The sequence below is a fragment of the Tetrapisispora phaffii genome, chromosome 1 (genome assembly GCF_000236905.1).
Source record: "Tetrapisispora phaffii CBS 4417 chromosome 1, complete genome".
Classification (NCBI taxonomy): domain Eukaryota; kingdom Fungi; phylum Ascomycota; class Saccharomycetes; order Saccharomycetales; family Saccharomycetaceae; genus Tetrapisispora; species Tetrapisispora phaffii.
Window position 1 is genome coordinate 631,050 of NC_016520.1, and position 17,341 is coordinate 648,390.

The 17,341-nt window shown below is 30.4% G+C and overlaps 8 protein-coding genes across 8 annotated transcripts; 4 read left to right on the top strand and 4 right to left on the bottom strand.

Annotated features, from left to right (window-relative positions):
- Positions 1–315: 315 nt before the first annotated feature.
- LAS1 (rRNA-processing protein LAS1) lies at positions 316–1,821 on the top strand (the record flags this gene model as incomplete). Its single annotated transcript, XM_003683757.1, has 1 exon — positions 316–1,821. One exon carries the CDS (start codon positions 316–318, stop codon positions 1,819–1,821), a length of 1,506 nt encoding a protein of 501 aa, XP_003683805.1.
- A 1,916-nt stretch (positions 1,822–3,737) lies between these two features.
- RPA34 (DNA-directed RNA polymerase I subunit RPA34) lies at positions 3,738–4,418 on the top strand (the record flags this gene model as incomplete). The annotated part of the gene is made up of 1 exon (XM_003683758.1): positions 3,738–4,418. The coding sequence occupies one exon, from the start codon at positions 3,738–3,740 to the stop codon at positions 4,416–4,418; it is 681 nt and encodes a 226-aa protein (XP_003683806.1).
- A 213-nt stretch (positions 4,419–4,631) lies between these two features.
- Positions 4,632–5,873, bottom strand: SMT1 (Smt1p; the record flags this gene model as incomplete). Its single annotated transcript, XM_003683759.1, has 1 exon — positions 4,632–5,873. The coding sequence occupies one exon, from the start codon at positions 5,871–5,873 to the stop codon at positions 4,632–4,634; it is 1,242 nt and encodes a 413-aa protein (XP_003683807.1).
- Positions 5,874–7,274: 1,401 nt separating this feature from the next.
- IDS2 (Ids2p) lies at positions 7,275–8,804 on the top strand (the record flags this gene model as incomplete). The annotated part of the gene is made up of 1 exon (XM_003683760.1): positions 7,275–8,804. The coding sequence occupies one exon, from the start codon at positions 7,275–7,277 to the stop codon at positions 8,802–8,804; it is 1,530 nt and encodes a 509-aa protein (XP_003683808.1).
- Positions 8,805–9,329: 525 nt separating this feature from the next.
- TIM17 (protein transporter TIM17) lies at positions 9,330–9,815 on the top strand (the record flags this gene model as incomplete). Its single annotated transcript, XM_003683761.1, has 1 exon — positions 9,330–9,815. One exon carries the CDS (start codon positions 9,330–9,332, stop codon positions 9,813–9,815), a length of 486 nt encoding a protein of 161 aa, XP_003683809.1.
- Positions 9,816–10,461: 646 nt separating this feature from the next.
- Positions 10,462–11,784, bottom strand: TPHA0A02960 (glycosyltransferase family 15 protein; the record flags this gene model as incomplete). Its single annotated transcript, XM_003683762.1, has 1 exon — positions 10,462–11,784. One exon carries the CDS (start codon positions 11,782–11,784, stop codon positions 10,462–10,464), a length of 1,323 nt encoding a protein of 440 aa, XP_003683810.1.
- Positions 11,785–13,174: 1,390 nt separating this feature from the next.
- Positions 13,175–14,800, bottom strand: TPHA0A02970 (glycosyltransferase family 8 protein; the record flags this gene model as incomplete). The annotated part of the gene is made up of 1 exon (XM_003683763.1): positions 13,175–14,800. One exon carries the CDS (start codon positions 14,798–14,800, stop codon positions 13,175–13,177), a length of 1,626 nt encoding a protein of 541 aa, XP_003683811.1.
- Positions 14,801–15,444: 644 nt separating this feature from the next.
- On the bottom strand, positions 15,445–17,271 carry TRM2 (tRNA (uracil(54)-C(5))-methyltransferase; the record flags this gene model as incomplete). Its single annotated transcript, XM_003683764.1, has 1 exon — positions 15,445–17,271. One exon carries the CDS (start codon positions 17,269–17,271, stop codon positions 15,445–15,447), a length of 1,827 nt encoding a protein of 608 aa, XP_003683812.1.
- Between the last annotated feature and the right edge of the window lie 70 nt (positions 17,272–17,341).

Genomic DNA, 17,341 nt, shown 5'->3' on the forward strand with positions numbered 1-17,341 from the left:
TTTTATATATAGAACTTGATGTAAGCCATATTACAGTTAAAACCTTTAATTGTTAAATATAATTCGATATCTGTATAACATATAAAGTTGCCGTATATAGTCATATTATATATTTTGGAAAAATTGTGTAATCAATCGAAGAAGCACTTGAAAAATGAAATATTGGTTACTGGAATATCGAGATGAGATGACTTGGGATGTTTAAAAAAACATTAGTAACTGTATCGTAATGATGATTATATCAAATTAGTAGTCTTATCAGTATATTGAAATAGTATTAGCTGTAGGAAAATACCAAGATCTATTTAAAGAGCAATGCATACCCGAATCGTTCCCTGGTCGAGAAAAGAAGAATTAGATGATTTGAAGCAATGGTTTTTCCAAAAATGGTTAAATGAAGACGACGATGCATCTAACAAAATCACAGATATGCGTATAAGAGCTATCGAAAGAGTCAATAGTTATACTAGCAGGGGTTCAATATATTTACCACATGTAATTGCCACTACCTCACAGTTAACTGCTTCAATTTTATTAGACGAAAAATTTCAAAATCAAGGCTCTACTTCTAATGAAATAAACGAGGAAACAGTAAGATTAAGTTATACAATGGCAATAATTAGATTTGTTAATGGTTTACTCGATCCTAGTCAGCAATCAGTGTTTGCAATCCCTTTACATGTTTTAGCAAAAAAAATCAATCTTCCGTCATGGTTAGTAGATCTTAGACATTGTGGTACACATGAGAGAGAATTAGTGAGTCTTGAAATGCTTCGAATGGCTTGTAAAGAGTCATTGAAATGGCTTTGGAATAATTACTGGAATGATGAACAACTAGATGAAGCTTCGAGTGATGAAGACATTGAAGAGAAAACACCTTTTTTTGGCATTGATGCTGAAGATTTAATAGACATCATTAATGTGTTAGTTAAAATCAAAGATCTGTTGATAGAAAATGTTTCTATTTGGGAAAGTCAAAATATGCAAGTGATAAGAAGCAAGAACTTTAGTGATGATCATGAATATAAGAACAAACATGGAAATAAAAAAAGAAAAAGAAATGACATACCAGTTTCGGAGTTAATCAATAATTACATTTCAACTTTTAGAAATTTATGGAAGAAAAATACCAACAAACAGTTATTCATTTATATTTGTGTGAAACACTATGATTCTATCATTTTTGATATTGGTTTGAAGAGACTGCCTGAATTTGATTATGAACTGCTCAAATGGTTGATAGAGACTTTTTCGAATCCCGATCATTCTAAGGTTAAAAATAATGTAATTGAATTACTTAGAGTTTTTAAATCATGGGATAAGTTAGACACCAAAGTATTGAAACCGTTATTTGAAAATATAAATTATAAAGCTATACCTTCAAGCTGGAGCAAATGGAAACTACTTATAGAAGCTCATCCTAATTATCTGTCATTATATACTTACCAATCGATGATCGCATTATTCAAGGATAGTAACATGAAAACGAAAAAGAAACATGTTAAAAAAGCCATTGCTGATCAAATAAACGCAATCTCGGAAACAATGGAAACATTTATAGGATCTTATAATGGTAAGTTCAAGAAAGCAGATGTAGAGAGTTTTTTTGAGGGAAGGCAAAAAGTTGAATCTAAGGTATCCGCATCCACAATTATTTCAAAACCTACTAAGTCAACTAATGTAGACAGCATATTAGAAGACCTAGCCAATTTAAAACAAAAAACATCAAAGAAACCGAAGCTAACTACTTCACCCGACCAGAGCATACTAATTTTCCAAGACCATCCTAATTGGGAACCTAAACCTTTTGGAATCTTATAGAACATTTGCATCGACCACATATATACAGTAAAATAGATATAGAATTTCAAAGAATAACAATCTCTTACTTAATTATTTTTTGTTGTTACCCAAGAATATTTCAAAAGCTTAATACATAGTAATATATTTCAAGACAAAAATTTTATTATATATAGAATTATTGTAAAACACTCAGACATCCTAGGAAGGTCTCATTAAATGAGCGGTCACTGATTGGTACAAACGATGGGTTCGTAAGCGTACCCCTACCGTGGAAACTGCGAATGTAAGGAGCAAATTTTCATCATCGTGAATTAAAATAATACTAAATAATGATAAAATAACAATGAGTTAAAACATTAAAAATGAAAAAAACACTAAAATGTTAATTCATGGAATAAAAAAGGCTCAGAACTTGTTTAAGTATTTAATACTTGGCAAGAAAAGTTCCATAAAACTATCTAAATTCAAAATAAAATGTTTTTGAAATAAATCCCAAAAACCTTTCATAACAAAAGAAGATAAAGAACGTGATAGAATCCCTTGTCGTCATGGTCGAATCGGACTGGGAAAGAAGAATCAACATTTTCATCAAAGCCAGAATCTCAAAAAAGAAATTATTTCATTATTTTCCATGAATATGCTCATCCTTGAACATAACTTTAAGTTTTTAACGCTTAACTCATTAAAAATACCCAAAGAAAGTAAATAGTACTACTCATTTCCTTGGTTATTCCTGTCTCCTTTGTAAAAGTAGTAACAAAGATAAAATAAAATCCACAAAATAAATTTAAACACAATACGAATCAAAAAAAGTATTGAAAAATTAAATAATATCATGGCTTTATATACTTTTCTGATATTAAAAATAATAACAGTTTGAAAAATGAAAAATAAAATTTTTACCTCATATACTCCAATATCAAAAATAATGACAATGAAAAATTTCGTTTGCAGTCAGTTAGGTTTAAGAAAACAAAAAACAAACAAATATAGCATATTAAGCAAATAAATTACAGTAATGTTCAAACAATTAAAAAGATCAAATGCACTTACTTACCTTCAAAAAAAATGTAAATTTGAAAAATTGTCTAAATTACTAACATATCGCGCAGAAATAAATATTTTTTAATTTTTGAAAAGTCGACGAAAACTTCCATGAGTTACGAAGAAATCCGCGTAGAAACTGCCGTCATTTCCAAAAAATACATTTAATTTCCAAAATTTCATAATTTTTTGCAAAAAAGTTCAAATCTCCAAAATGCAATTAGGGCATTAAACCAAACTTGTAACCCATATTATATAACTATGAACTGCATAATTTGGTTTTGTTATGTGTTTCGTGGATGGTGATCCAACTCATCGAAAAGAAAATTTTTTTTAAGGCAAGCAAGTGTTCGTTAGATACTGATGGGATAGTAAGTGATAATAGATAGTTAAGCTGTGTATGTATGTATGTGTAGGTATATTATGTACTGTTATTGAGTTTTCTTGGTATGAGCGGTACCGCTCACATAGTTAGTAGAAGTAAACGAATATAATTAGCGATTTGATTTATATATGTGTACTCTAGTGGTAGTCGTAAGCAGTAGGATAGTTTCATTATATGTTGTATTGGGCATTATGAACAAAAAAATTGAAATATGACTTTATAGTGGATTAGGAAGTAGGAGGGCATCGCAAGTAAAATGAAAAAAAAAATACATAAAAATTTATCAGTATTATATCATTTGTAACTATAATATCTCTTTTATCTATTTATCGATTTAGCTATATCTAGAATATAAGTATTTTGTTGACTAATACGCCTTATTTATTACACTTTAGTGGAACATAGGTGTTGTTGCAATTAGATCGAAAAAATAAAGCTCGTCACTACGTGGAACATAAATAGATATATATATTATTCAAAAGCATACTGGTGACAAAAAAATAAAATGTCCAAATCTTCACATTTATCTAAAGAATATCTATCAGACTCTGATGCTGATAGTGACAGAGAAGAGATTCCTTCATTTAAGGTCCCAAAACATTATAGGAAGATTGCCAATTTGAAGAAATTTCCAAAACTATCAAAGAATGAACAGCTTTGGTTGATTAAATTACCGAAAGGATTAGATCCATCAAGTTTAAAAACTTTGCCTTTATCGAATGGTGTGATATCAGTTGCAGAGAGCAATGAGAAATATTTATTATCCGAAGATTTAACACAAAATTTATCGTCAAATTTAGTCTTATTAAGTTCAAACGCTGATAAAGAAACTTTATCTGTTAATATAGGTGGTTCTAAAAAAAGTGATTCTGTTAAATTTGATAAAATTTTGACAGTAAGTAAAGTTGCTGCTATACCAGATATTGATTATGAAAAAGTTAGAACTCCACGTAAAAATGTCACTAAACTCGAAAATTTACAATTGAAACATTTCGCAACTGGCTATGATGCAAAAGATTTTGGTTTAGATGATAGTAAACAACTTTCCACTGAAAAGAAATCGACTGAGAAAGAACATAAGAAAGAACATAAGAAAGAACATAAGAGTAAGAAGAGAAGTCATAAAAAAAGTGATGACTCTTCAAACAAGAAGAAGAAGAAGGATAAATCTAGGGGAGAAGATTAGACTAATATCAACCCCACTGCACTACAAGTTTTTGTTCTTATAAATACACTTATCTTTTTAAGAACAAAACTTTACATAATCGAAAAAAGCATTCTCTAATAATCATATAAGTTAAAAGAAAAAAAGAACACAAAATAAAATTTAAAATATTCCAATAGAACTCACCTGTATTTTAACTATTTAATTGTATGAATATAAACATAAGAAGAATTTTTATATAAATTTAATTGACATAAGCGATTTTATTTCCTTTTCTTCTTGAAGCAAACTTTCAGTAATTGCATCAAGTTCATTCAATAATTGTGCATATTTGTATTCATCCCTTTTAGGATTACAAAATAAACGTATCTCTTGGATATTAATGTCTAGTGCCCTGATGAATTTAAATTTATAAAAAGATATGCCTTGGGAGTTGTTGCTCAGAGACTTAGTGTTATGCATTGGGATTTCAGATACATCATTAATTTCTGCACATAATTTATTTTCCACACTTAATTTAACGATGCTCGTTATCCAATCTTTAGCTTTTGGGATATATAAATCCAATGAGATATCACCATCATTCTGATGAGAATACTTTGATAATGTTTTTAAAACCTGTATGAACAACATTTGATTAGTTGTTAACGGCTCGGTACAATATGTACGAATAGTGCTGTCATCCACCAATGCATGATTTTGTTTGTATAAAGATTGAAATATCACCATAATATCCAGTGGTTTGATGACTTGGCTTTTCTCCATGGTTAATATATCTAACAACTTAATGACATTATGATTATCTTTTGGCACTGACATGCATCTCCACATTATTCTTTTTATTGGAATGGATAACGAATTGTAATTTTCCAACCAATCATCAAAATAGGCATCATATATTTGTTGGTTATGGGTTTTATAAAACAATAATAACGATATGTTAACTCTATCTAATCTATTGTCAAAGAACGTTATGTTATTCCAAACCTTTGGATATTCCTTAAAATCCTTGTGTAATAGTATCTTAATGAGAGTATTTACTCTATTAGCAGGGGTTCTATTATTATATTTTAATAGCATCAATTCATTATACAATGTTGATGTTTTATCTTCATTACTTATTGTATTTGAATTTGTATTTGAAATTGATTTTTCGACAATATTTTTTAATTGAGAAAACAGTACCTGATAATGCTGTTCTACATTTTTCTTCTTCACATCCACTTCCGGCAAGGATCTATTGAGTACATTTGATATTGTCTCTATATGCTTAATTTGCTCTTTCTTTATGTTACTGTTATTTTTATATGGAAATTTTATAGAATCATTTGTATTAGCATTCTGAATCAAATATTTGATAGTATTTTTCAATTCTTCATTATCATCTTTGACTCTATTTTTATTTTTATTCAGTATATTACCACTATTCAATTGAGAAAAGAGCCTCTTCAATGAATTGTACCTAATATTTTTCATTCCTTCATAAACGTAGTACTTGTGATTACTTGATGATTCAATTAAAACATTAAAATTTAAGTTGAAGGGTTTAAAAGGAGGGGGAGTCTGTAGTTGGTTTAATATGACTGAGGCGTCAGCGGGATTTCGAGACCTTGCACGATAAATTCCGAGATGGTGTTCAACGTTAGGATGGAGTTCAGAAATTACAGCCAACAACAACTATAATAAGTTACAACTAGATTCAAATATATAAGAAGAGTAACCAGTCTATAGTATATTAGTATATTAATATATTTTAACTAGTACCGTACAATGCGTGGTTACCCTGAAGTGCAAACGTTCGTACCAAACTACGCAACTAATGACGACAGTTTCCTACTAACTAAAGAAACTGAACCGCATAGCCAATTTCCAGCCTATAGGTACATATAGAAATTGATCATCATAGTGATTCCTTACAACGACATAACATATTCCCAAAGAATCACATAGAGTGCTTACATTTACACCATTCCAAGTTCATTGGAAACCGAAACAATGTTTTTAATAAAAACCTGATATATATATATATTACGCATAATTAAGAAAACAGTCACATACAATCAATACTCACTACCCAATAGACATATATTCAGTGTTCTAATAATTCTATAATAATTAAAATAGCATCTATCTGTGTCGTTCGTTACTAGAGCCAGACACTTTTCAATTTGGACACCGCTGAAACGTATTCAGCCAATTAATTAGCATGTGACTTAATTCCAATTTCTCCACAAACCCTTATTTTTCTCCCATAGTTAAAACGAAAAACAGCGTCTATTGAATAATTTATTGATAGTATGTAACCGGTACTTCGCTGTGCTGCGCTGTGCTGCGCCGAATCACTAACTAAAAGTCTTCAATACACTACTTTTTCATGCACATAATACTGCAGTGCCGTTTCGTTTCCTGACGGCTCACGCTTCTGTTTTCTGACAACAGTTACATGCATTAGCGTATAAACGTGTCGAAATAGAACTGTTATATCAAGAATCATACATACATAATAATATCTCATATAGAACCGAAGTAATAAGGCTGTCTCTTCTTCATACATGCAAAGCATTTACTAACAGTGCTTTTTCTTTTTCCTTTACTATTTTTTTAAGGTTCACTAATTTAATAATTTAATATTTTAATATTTTAATAATTTATGTAACATAGTATAATACAATGAAATAAATATAAAATATAATTTGTTTTAAATATAATGAATTGACAGTTAATTAGTTGGAATTATTACAATTGATTTAGAAACATTCATTAGATATAGACTTAATTGCAATAAGATTGGGAACTAGTGTACTCTAATAGAAGGATATTTTTTGAACATATTGTTTTCAGTTTCTGAACGTAGATAAAAAACGTCGGTCGGGTGTAATGGAATATACTAACAAATCGATTGATGAGGGAATGGTGTTTGAAGGTGATGTTTCGTTAGAGGACGGTGATTTGGCTGAATTGGTAAGGAAATCCTGGTCAGAGCCCCAGGAAACAATTAATGATATACCGTATACAATCGATTCCCCAATTAGTTCTGCTATAGATAGTAGTTTGGGCACGAATGAATCAAGTGGGGTAACCCAAGGTAATGATCATATAGATACAACAAGTATAGCTGGAGACCAACTCGCCGATGATGACTATGTTAATATTAAAGCAAATGCCATCGACTATACAAAAGCATCAAATAGTAACAACAGTGAAGGTACTAATGGTAGCGGTGATCCGACAAACAGAGATATCTATGATTATCAATTGTTTAAACGTCATTACAGTCTGGCAGACACAACTTCCGATGCGTTGACTGAGATTTGGAATAACTTTCAACTGGATAATAAAGAAACGACTAATAATTCTCTGCTGTTGAGAAATGTCGAGCCGCTAAATCCACCGCTGGATATAGAAATTGATGCAGATGTCGATTTAATATATAATGACCATTCGGCTCGTCAAAGAAAAGGCTCAATAGTGGAAGTTCAATGGGTAAGACAACTATTAAACCCAAGGAGTTCTTTCTCTGGTGTCTCACAATACTCTGTTGAACCGGACTCTATTGATAAAAATAAGTTGTGGGTCACTATAATCGATGAGAACACAACAATAGATATTATTAAATCCATAATTGTTTTGCATCAATCACTGAGACAAGTTAATTCACGTTTCGAATTCGCTGTTTTAAATTTGATCCCATATTATACTTCCAATAAGTCAGCTATCCAAAAACTTGATTTAAAACTTTTAAATATAGCAAATATTAGAATAATAGACGTCTCAAACGAGGTCACACATATACTAGCGTACAATGGCTCCCAAATAAATCCAAACATATCAAAACTGGCATTATTCTTACAATTTATTAATGATGACTATGAATTAATTTGTTATCTATCACCAACTTTAATGGTGACGCAAAACATCGATGAATTATTATGCAGCGAAGAAATCTGCGATAAAATCGATAATGAAACATGTGTACTACTTACAAACAACAATGTCGATCTTGTCGGTAAAGGTGTAAACAGTTCACCAATAGAAGTTAATGAAGACGATATCGATAATAATGAATTAGATTTAGTATTGTTCCGTCCGATTAGTGAAGTTGGCATGTGTGTTAAGGAATATTTTACTTGTTACGGTAATGAAGACATCAACCATCAGAAACTAATGGAACAATCAAACAGTCAAATATTGAAACAACTTTTTGCAGCTTCATGGCAACATTTAAACTCTGATGGTTATCTACAACATTTAACCAGTTACGTAAAAGTTGATGACATAAACTGTAAAATACTCGATTATAGGAAACTTAAACCGTGGAATGTCGATGATAACACAAGAAAGGACATTTTACACAACCCTCTATATGGTCATTGGTATCATACGTGGTACAATTCTATGAAAAGATAGTACCGTCTATAAATCGAATGAAACGTTACTAGCATCTATCACAAATATAACATAACAGGGAAATAAGCTATATATTTTTAACAATATTGTTTATCAAACATGAAAGGAATACCTTCTGTTAATTAATAAATTATAATATACAGAAACTAAGTAAGCTTACCTACAACCTAACATAGTATTGTAACTTCCACTGATTTAGCTGTATTTATTTTTACACAGCAATGTTGTGCTTTTGTAGCGGTGCTAAAAGTTACCCGACATGCAATTTCGGTGAATGGGTTGAAGTTTATATATTTGAAAAATGTTGGCACAGTGCAACTATTAATTGTCCATTATTAAAAATATAATTAATCATAACGCTAAATACAGTTTAAAACATTGTAAAACTATAAAGCAACTTATATTATTTATAAATTGTCCTGAGGTACATGCTCAAGAAGTTTGTTCAATATAGCCTTTTTCTTGAAGTCAAACTAACTTAGTCAACCAAATATTTTATTTAATAAATCTATTGATTATAGTATAATGTCCGCTGATCATTCAAGAGATCCATGTCCAATTGTCATTTTAAATGATTTTGGTGGTGCCTTTGCTATGGGTGCCATTGGTGGTTTAGTTTGGCATGGTATAAAGGGGTTTAGAAATTCTCCATTAGGTGAGCGTGGTATAGGGGCTGTAAGCTCTATTAAAGCTCGTGCTCCAGTAGTAGGAGGTAACTTTGGTGTATGGGGTGGTTTGTTCTCCACCTTTGATTGTGGTGTGAAAGCAGTTAGAAAGAGAGAAGATCCATGGAATGCGATCATTGCCGGTTTCTTTACTGGTGGTGCTTTAGCTATTAGAGGCGGTTGGAAACATACCAGAAATAGTGCTATCACTTGTGCCTGTCTACTGGGCGTTATTGAAGGTGTTGGTTTGATGTTTCAAAGATATGCAGCATGGCAAGCTAAACCTATGGCTCCTCCATTACCTGAAGGTGCAGGATCTTCTCAAGCTCAACCATTACAAGCTTAAACTATTTTGTAATGGTATGATGAGAAGTACGACGTTTGTCATATAAGTGAATATAATTATCCTTTTTCTGGCATTAATTTTAAAGGATGTTTGCTTCAAGTTCATGGGTTATTTTCAAACTCCACAATTCATGTTATAAAGAACGATCAAAGGATATATGGATGAGTATATACCGCATTATATCCACCATTAATGAATTTTAATATATCATGTATATAAGAAAATAGATTAAATATTTTAATTTAATGATCAATAAATATTAAAAATTATCTACACTGCTTAGAGAATAAGTTTTATAATGCGTCGTATTAGCATTGACAGCATTAAAGAAACATAATAATCAAATTAATTTTAGTCAATTTTGTTTTAACATCAAACAACGTGTTTTACTTTAAAAAAACACTAAGTGCATCATAATTATGAGTTATAAAACAGGCATGTTGCGAGAATATATATTATCATGATCGGGGAATTAATATATTTTACAATTAAAATTCAAATTATAATTACAGTAATTAAACGAATGATATAAACTGACTAGTCAGTTTGAAATATTTTAATTTAACTTAATATTTGATTTAAAATGTAATATAAATGAATGACTACTAAATAGTAATATGCTCTTTTATTAAATGACGGATTATATTTACTCTTTAACAAATGTTTTTCCATTTCCGTGAATCCAGTATTTCGGCAGACAACTGTTAGGTTGAATATCGATGTTCAGTTTATCGTCAAAATCACACTGGCATTTTTGTTTAATACGTAAATAATAAGAAACTGGACAAGTTTTAAAAGGTAAATGTTGGTAACCAATTTCATCAAAATGAATAATTTCTTCTTTATTCAATAATATAGATGCTGCTATTGTATGTACAGGCGCGTCTCCCCATCTTTCGGAGTAAAATCCCATCTTAGAATCAAGTAATTCAAAATATTTTAAATATGCTTCACTTCTAAAGAAGTTTAAGTTACCAATTTCAAAGTTCGACCAGAAATGACATAGATTATAATCTGAGGAACTTACCACACTAACTCCCCATGATCTACTAGTATCTTTATTGGTGATGAAATCATACATGTTCTTATTGTTATCTATACCAAATTCATCTTGGTATACTTCAATATATTCTTCAACTGCTTCCCATAGTGACGGTATTGTCTCTTCATATTCATATGTCGATATCACAAAACCATATTTATAGTCTTTATCATGCATTACTTTGAAAGGATCATATGGAAAATCACAGAAATATTCAACATCGGGTTCAACTCTAAAATAATAATCGTATTTCTGTAATAATTCATGTCTAAAGAAAAATCCAGAATTGAAACGGCACATATTCCTGTAAGATAATGAACCACCGTAAACCATACCTTGTTCTTCCATGATACTCAACGATATATTTAACGATGTTTTATCATTTCCTTCTGGATAATCCCAATGCTCAGTCGGAATTACACCGTGGTAAACGTCACCACTCGCCATTGCAGTCGTTGACTCAATGAATTGAGTATCGAATGGGACATCATTTAGAAATACCCAATCATAGTGATAATTTTTATTAAACCTATCTTCTAAAGATCTCATAGAATGCAGCACGCCCGGAAGTTCCCAATTCCTAGTTAGCATGAAGATGGTTGCATTTTGTTTAATTATTTGACCATTGTCATCTAATATGATTTCATCTACTGGGTCATCTCTGTATAAAACATTGGCATCATATGTATTTGTTGAGAATTTTAATCTATCATAAAGTGATCTTTGCGTTATATCTAAATATTTATTCTTAATTTCGTTAGATTTTTCGAAAAAATATTCATCATTATAAATAAATAATGATTTGTAAAGTTGATCAAAATTGGCATTTGAATATACGCTATTAGTGCAAATAGGATATAAAATATCCCATATAAGTGCAAAAATTGTTGAAACAATAAATATTAATGAGTATGAAGTGCATTTCATAATTTTAACTACAAGAACAAAAAAAAGAGAAACAATAAAGTATAAAATAAAGAAAACTGAAGTTTTCTAATAATTTATTTCAACATAAAATATTTATTACTACTCGTAAAAACCTTTTATTGTTTGAAGTCTCTTGTGTTAATTAAATTGTCGATATTGATTTCAAAGGTGAATTAATATTAAACATCAAATGTAATGTCTTATAGATCAGTAGATGCATGCACCTCTTATATACATCTGTTTATTGAATATTCTATCTTAGCAAGCGGTTTATTAATATATAGTTGTGAATCAACTGATCAATATTCTACGATAGCTAAAAAAATGCCCAGAGATATTATGTTATAATATTGAATTATTTATTACAACCTTGTGTAGAATGATTTCTTTTCTCGAATCAAGTCATCGAAGTATTGTTATTCTAACACACACCAGTACTACTCTCTATAGAAAATAAAATAATTTGATTCAAAAATGTAACATAATAATAGCACAATCAGTCACTACGTAATGGACCAAGAAGTGAAAAGAGATTCTATATATAGGATAACGCATTCGAAATTCATGATAAAATTTTAATGATTAGATTAACAAAGGTGAAAGAGTACATCTGATTATACTAGAATACAAAATCCTGCTACCACATTATACTTAGACAATAGATAATAGTTTGCTAATTACCATACAAAGAAATGAAGCGAAATAATAACAGTCTATTTATTTTCATAAAACCAATTATTAAACTGATATTTATGAGATCAAATCTTTCTTACCTTAGAAAGTACTGATGAAAGAAGATGGGTACAGAAAGAGCATTAATTAATAAAAAGTCATCTTAGTTCTAAAAAGGATCAGAGCAAGGTGTTGATATTAGTAGTTAAACCGGTGTTGGGAGTGGTAGGTTATCAGATGTCGTTGATTTGTACTGCTTGTTATTAATTAACTAACCAAAAAATAAAAACGCAAAAAAAAAAATGTATGCTAGATTTCATTGCATTCATTATGAATACAGCCTTGAAATCTAAAAAGGACAAGTCCTTCTGTGAAGTTTTTCAATTATTTGTCAGATTTCTTCACTTTGTGGTCCGCTTAATTCCTTTGTTCGATTGTAAAGCCTCTATTTTGAGGTTTATTATTGTATTTCTACGAGTGTGTTACTAGGGAAGTATACATTATTACATTATTATGTTATTTTTACTATATTATTAAAAACTGGAAGACGTTAGATCACTGATTGTTACAAGTTTCGAATAGGGCTTTAGTTTTTGATGCATTATGTGTTTTTTTCGGAATACATGAATACATGAATATATGAATTTATTAATATATTAATATATTACATTGGGTTGAAAGACAACAGTATAATAATTTATTTTTCATTTTACTCATTTCAGTCATCTTCAGGGAAAGTTCTAGTTACTGTATTCAAATAATCTGTGTTTTCCCATTCAAAAATAGGCGGAATATTATGTCGTTTATTATTAGTACTATTATTATCGGATTTTTTCTTTGGTGGCATCTGAGTTTGAGGTGCCGATGACGGTTGCAAGGTTGTTGTTGTGTATTTTGTTTTATCTTGTCGTTGCAAATTGAGATTACCATTTGTATCGTCAGGAAATACTCTTTCAGTTTCTTCTAAGTAATTAGTTTTTTCCCAATCAAAAACAGTTGTTCCATTTTTAGTTCCATCCTCTAAAAATGTGTTTTTTCTAAGTTGTTCTTTGGGTAGTGGTGCCACAAGTTGGTTTAATGGCATTTCTTTACCATATATTATATTATCAGATGCTCTTTCAATCGGATGTGTTGCCATGAAAGAGATGTTGTTATTAACAGTATCTAATTCATCTTTCTTTTCATACGTTATTAATACGTTGTTACGATATAATGCAGTATTTGGTACAGACTCATTGCCGGATTTGAACTGTAGTTCTTTGAAATCAACGCTCTGGCTAATAACAGTGCTGGATGAAGGTTCATTTGGTGATTCTTGTATAATATGTTCCACGAAATCAGATTTAGCTTTATTTTCATTAAATTGAGCTGGAACTTGAATATTATTATCCTTTTGGGATTCAGTTTTATGATTTTTCAATAATTGATTTAAACAGTGACTATCGATATCATTTATTGAAGAATTAAGATTTATTTTTTGCATATAGTTGAGTAACAGGTAATCTAGTTGGAATTCTCTATACATATTTTTCCACATATTGGAATATTCATTTTCATCCCTACTACCATCAGTAATTCTCCAAGGTTTATTCACACCAATAAAATGAACGCATTGGATCTCATTTTTAAAATAGTTCAATGCTGGTGAATATTGATAGCCATTGTTTGGTATTGTTATATTATACACAAATGGTAATCTCAATAGGCTATATTTGGATAGTCTACTTTTAGATAATTTATGAAAAAAAGGATTAAAGAATTGGTTTAAAATACCTTGATCTGAGGAGTCTAATGAAATATTGTTTAGAGCAAAATTAGTTAATTCATCGTATACCTCCAAATCTGGTATGATCACCATTACTCCAGAATTAAACATGTCTGGCCATCCTATATCAGAACTTGCTGAAATCTGGTACTTAGTTTGTACTTTAGTATCTTGTAGAATATTATTAAAAAACAGATTTTGTATGGGAAGAGTGTCACAATCTAAGTAAACAATTTTTTCGAATTCAACTAAACTCCATAGTTTAAGCTTGATTACTGCAAAAAGTAATTCTGGTCTATTTAGTAAGTTTTTATTGCTTTTATTTAAACCTTCGATCAATTGTTGACCATTCAATGGACGAATCTGGATGATATTATCAAACAATTTATTTAGTAGTTCCTTGACTTCTTCAGATATGTCATTTTTCCATAATGATTCATTGACAAGTAAAACTACCTTGAATTTTACTGTGCACTCCGTACTTGATAAAACTTTGTTAATTCGAGTTCCTAGTGTAAATACACCTGGTAAATAATCCAATGAATACAATAATGTGCATACAGCAGTTTCTCCCTTCATTTTTAATTTATTTAAATATTCTTGTATTAGAAATACCTCACACTTTCTTTCTAAAATATGTTGAAATACACAAAACTTTGAGGTAAAGGTTCCTTATATATAAGATGAAGAACCTTTGATTTTTAATGAAATCCACAAAGCAAATATTACCTAAAAGTTGTAGTTCAGTACGATTTACACAGAACCCTGGTCATTATAAACATAAATTACATCTGAGTTGAAGGTGAACGATTGGAACTTTTCTTTACTCCACTCAAATCAATAAAAAATATTTAGAGTTTAGAAATGATTGCTAGTCAAAACAATCTGCATGAATTGTAAACGAAAACGATGACTATCTTTGCCCGAATGCGGGAAGATAATTAAAAATGGAAAGGTAAAATAAACACTTGATGTAAAGAGTACTTGCTTCTAATATTTAAATTGTAATCGACAATGGCAATGGTTCCAGTTAAATAATAAAGTTTATATTAAAGAATCATGTCATGTATCTGAAGTTCCACATATTGTGAGTATATTAATGCAGTATACAAATTGTAAAATGAATGATGGCAGTATATATAAATAAGTTCATCGTAAATATATATATGTTGATTTATTGTTCAAAAAGGCTTCTTTATTTCAAGGAGTTGGGGGATCAAAACTTAAACCCTCGTAAGAACACAAACACCTTCAACATGATGTGTTTGTGGAAAGAAATCGAAACCTCTTAAACTGTCCATTTTGTATAGTTTACCATTTTCAGTTTCTTTCAAAAAATACTCAACGTCTCTAGCTTGTGAATGCACGTTACAAGAAATGTACACAATCTTAGCTGGATTGTATTCTGCTAACTGTTTCAAAAACAGTTCGTCACAACCTTTTCTTGGCGGATCCAATATAACCGAAGTTCTATCATTTGGAACATCAATAGATTCAAATAGTTTCTCAGCTTTGCCAACAATGAAGTTACAGTTTTTGACACCATTATTTTCTGCGTTCTTAATAGCAAATGAAACACTATCAGCAGAAATTTCAACACCAATGACCTTATCCACACCTTTGGAACTACAAATACTAAATAGCCCAGAACCACAGTAACAGTCAACTAGATATCTTGGAGCCGACTCGCCATTAACGTCTGGTAGTATTAAATTTTCACGTACATATTGAGTAACTACTGGTAGAATGGAGTTATTATTTTGGAAAAATTCACCAGCACTGAATTGGAATGTATAACCATCGACATACTCGGTAACAATCTGTCTAGAGTTTGTTACACATGTTTTGACTAATGGTTTATTATTCTGTTCATCATTAAGTTCAATGTATGATATTTTATTGTCATTCGATGAGTCTTTGGAAGCCTCTTCTTCTTCAATAATTTTACCAACATTAGTATTGGAATCAATTACTCTTGTATGTTCTCTTAATAAAAAAGTTGCACCTTTCTTGTATTTAGTGAACTCTTCATCAAATTTTTTCCTTTCATTTGACATACCTTTGTTGATAATGTCTGTACCTATGATACATTCTTCGATATCCAGGATCGAAGCGCTTCCGCCTTCAGATATTGTTTCTGTTCTCCAATGAGGTCTACCTTTTTGTCCAAAACCTAACGGAGGCTTCTCTTCGAATTCTTTCACTTTCCTTGGAACATCAAAATGTGGAGTTAACTTTGTTCTGTAACCATATTGTAGTGGAGAGGCAATCGTATCTCCAATCTTGGGAATGAGTTCCTCTTTGCATAATTTTGGTGCAAAATATTTGTAGGCATTTGCAACAGTATTTCTTTTCATGATCAACTGTTCGTCGTAAGTTAAGAACTGATACTGACAACCTGAACATTTACCAAAGTATTTACATTTAATAAGGTCGTCCTTACGTATATCAGACTTTTTAATTACTTTTAATAGATCACTTTCAACATAATGTGGATGAGTCTTGAAAACTCTAATTTCGACTATATCGCCAGGTAAACCAAATGGAATGATAACAACTTGCTTTTTATTGTCTTCAACTGGGTTATCAATAATAGCTAAACCATCACCATTTGCACTAACTGATAAAACTTTAACATCAGTGACAACACGGTGGTATTTAGATGTGACGGAAGATTCATCTTTGACTTTATCATTTAATATCGAACTAATATCATTAACTACAGACTTTCGAGTCAAGTTTTCACTATTTAAAAGCTCATCAATTTCAAACTGTAAAACTCCAAGTGGAGAAGTTGAATCAACTTTCTTAGCTTTATATTTTTTTAATTTCAATTTCTTTCCCTTCTTTTGAGACTGAACAGGTTCATTTGAACTGTCAGATAAAACACGTTTTCTATACTCATTAGCAGCATTATCAATTGGCATTGCACTAGGAACAGTTGCATTCAAGGATGACATTTTTGATATAAATGAATTTTTATGATAGTGCCTAAGAATAGTTGATGAAGGTAACGCCGAAATTAATCTTGACGAATTTCTTAAAAACATGTATATGAGAATATGTCAACTAACTTTATAAGTAATCATAGATCAGTCCAGCGCATGCACTATATATAAA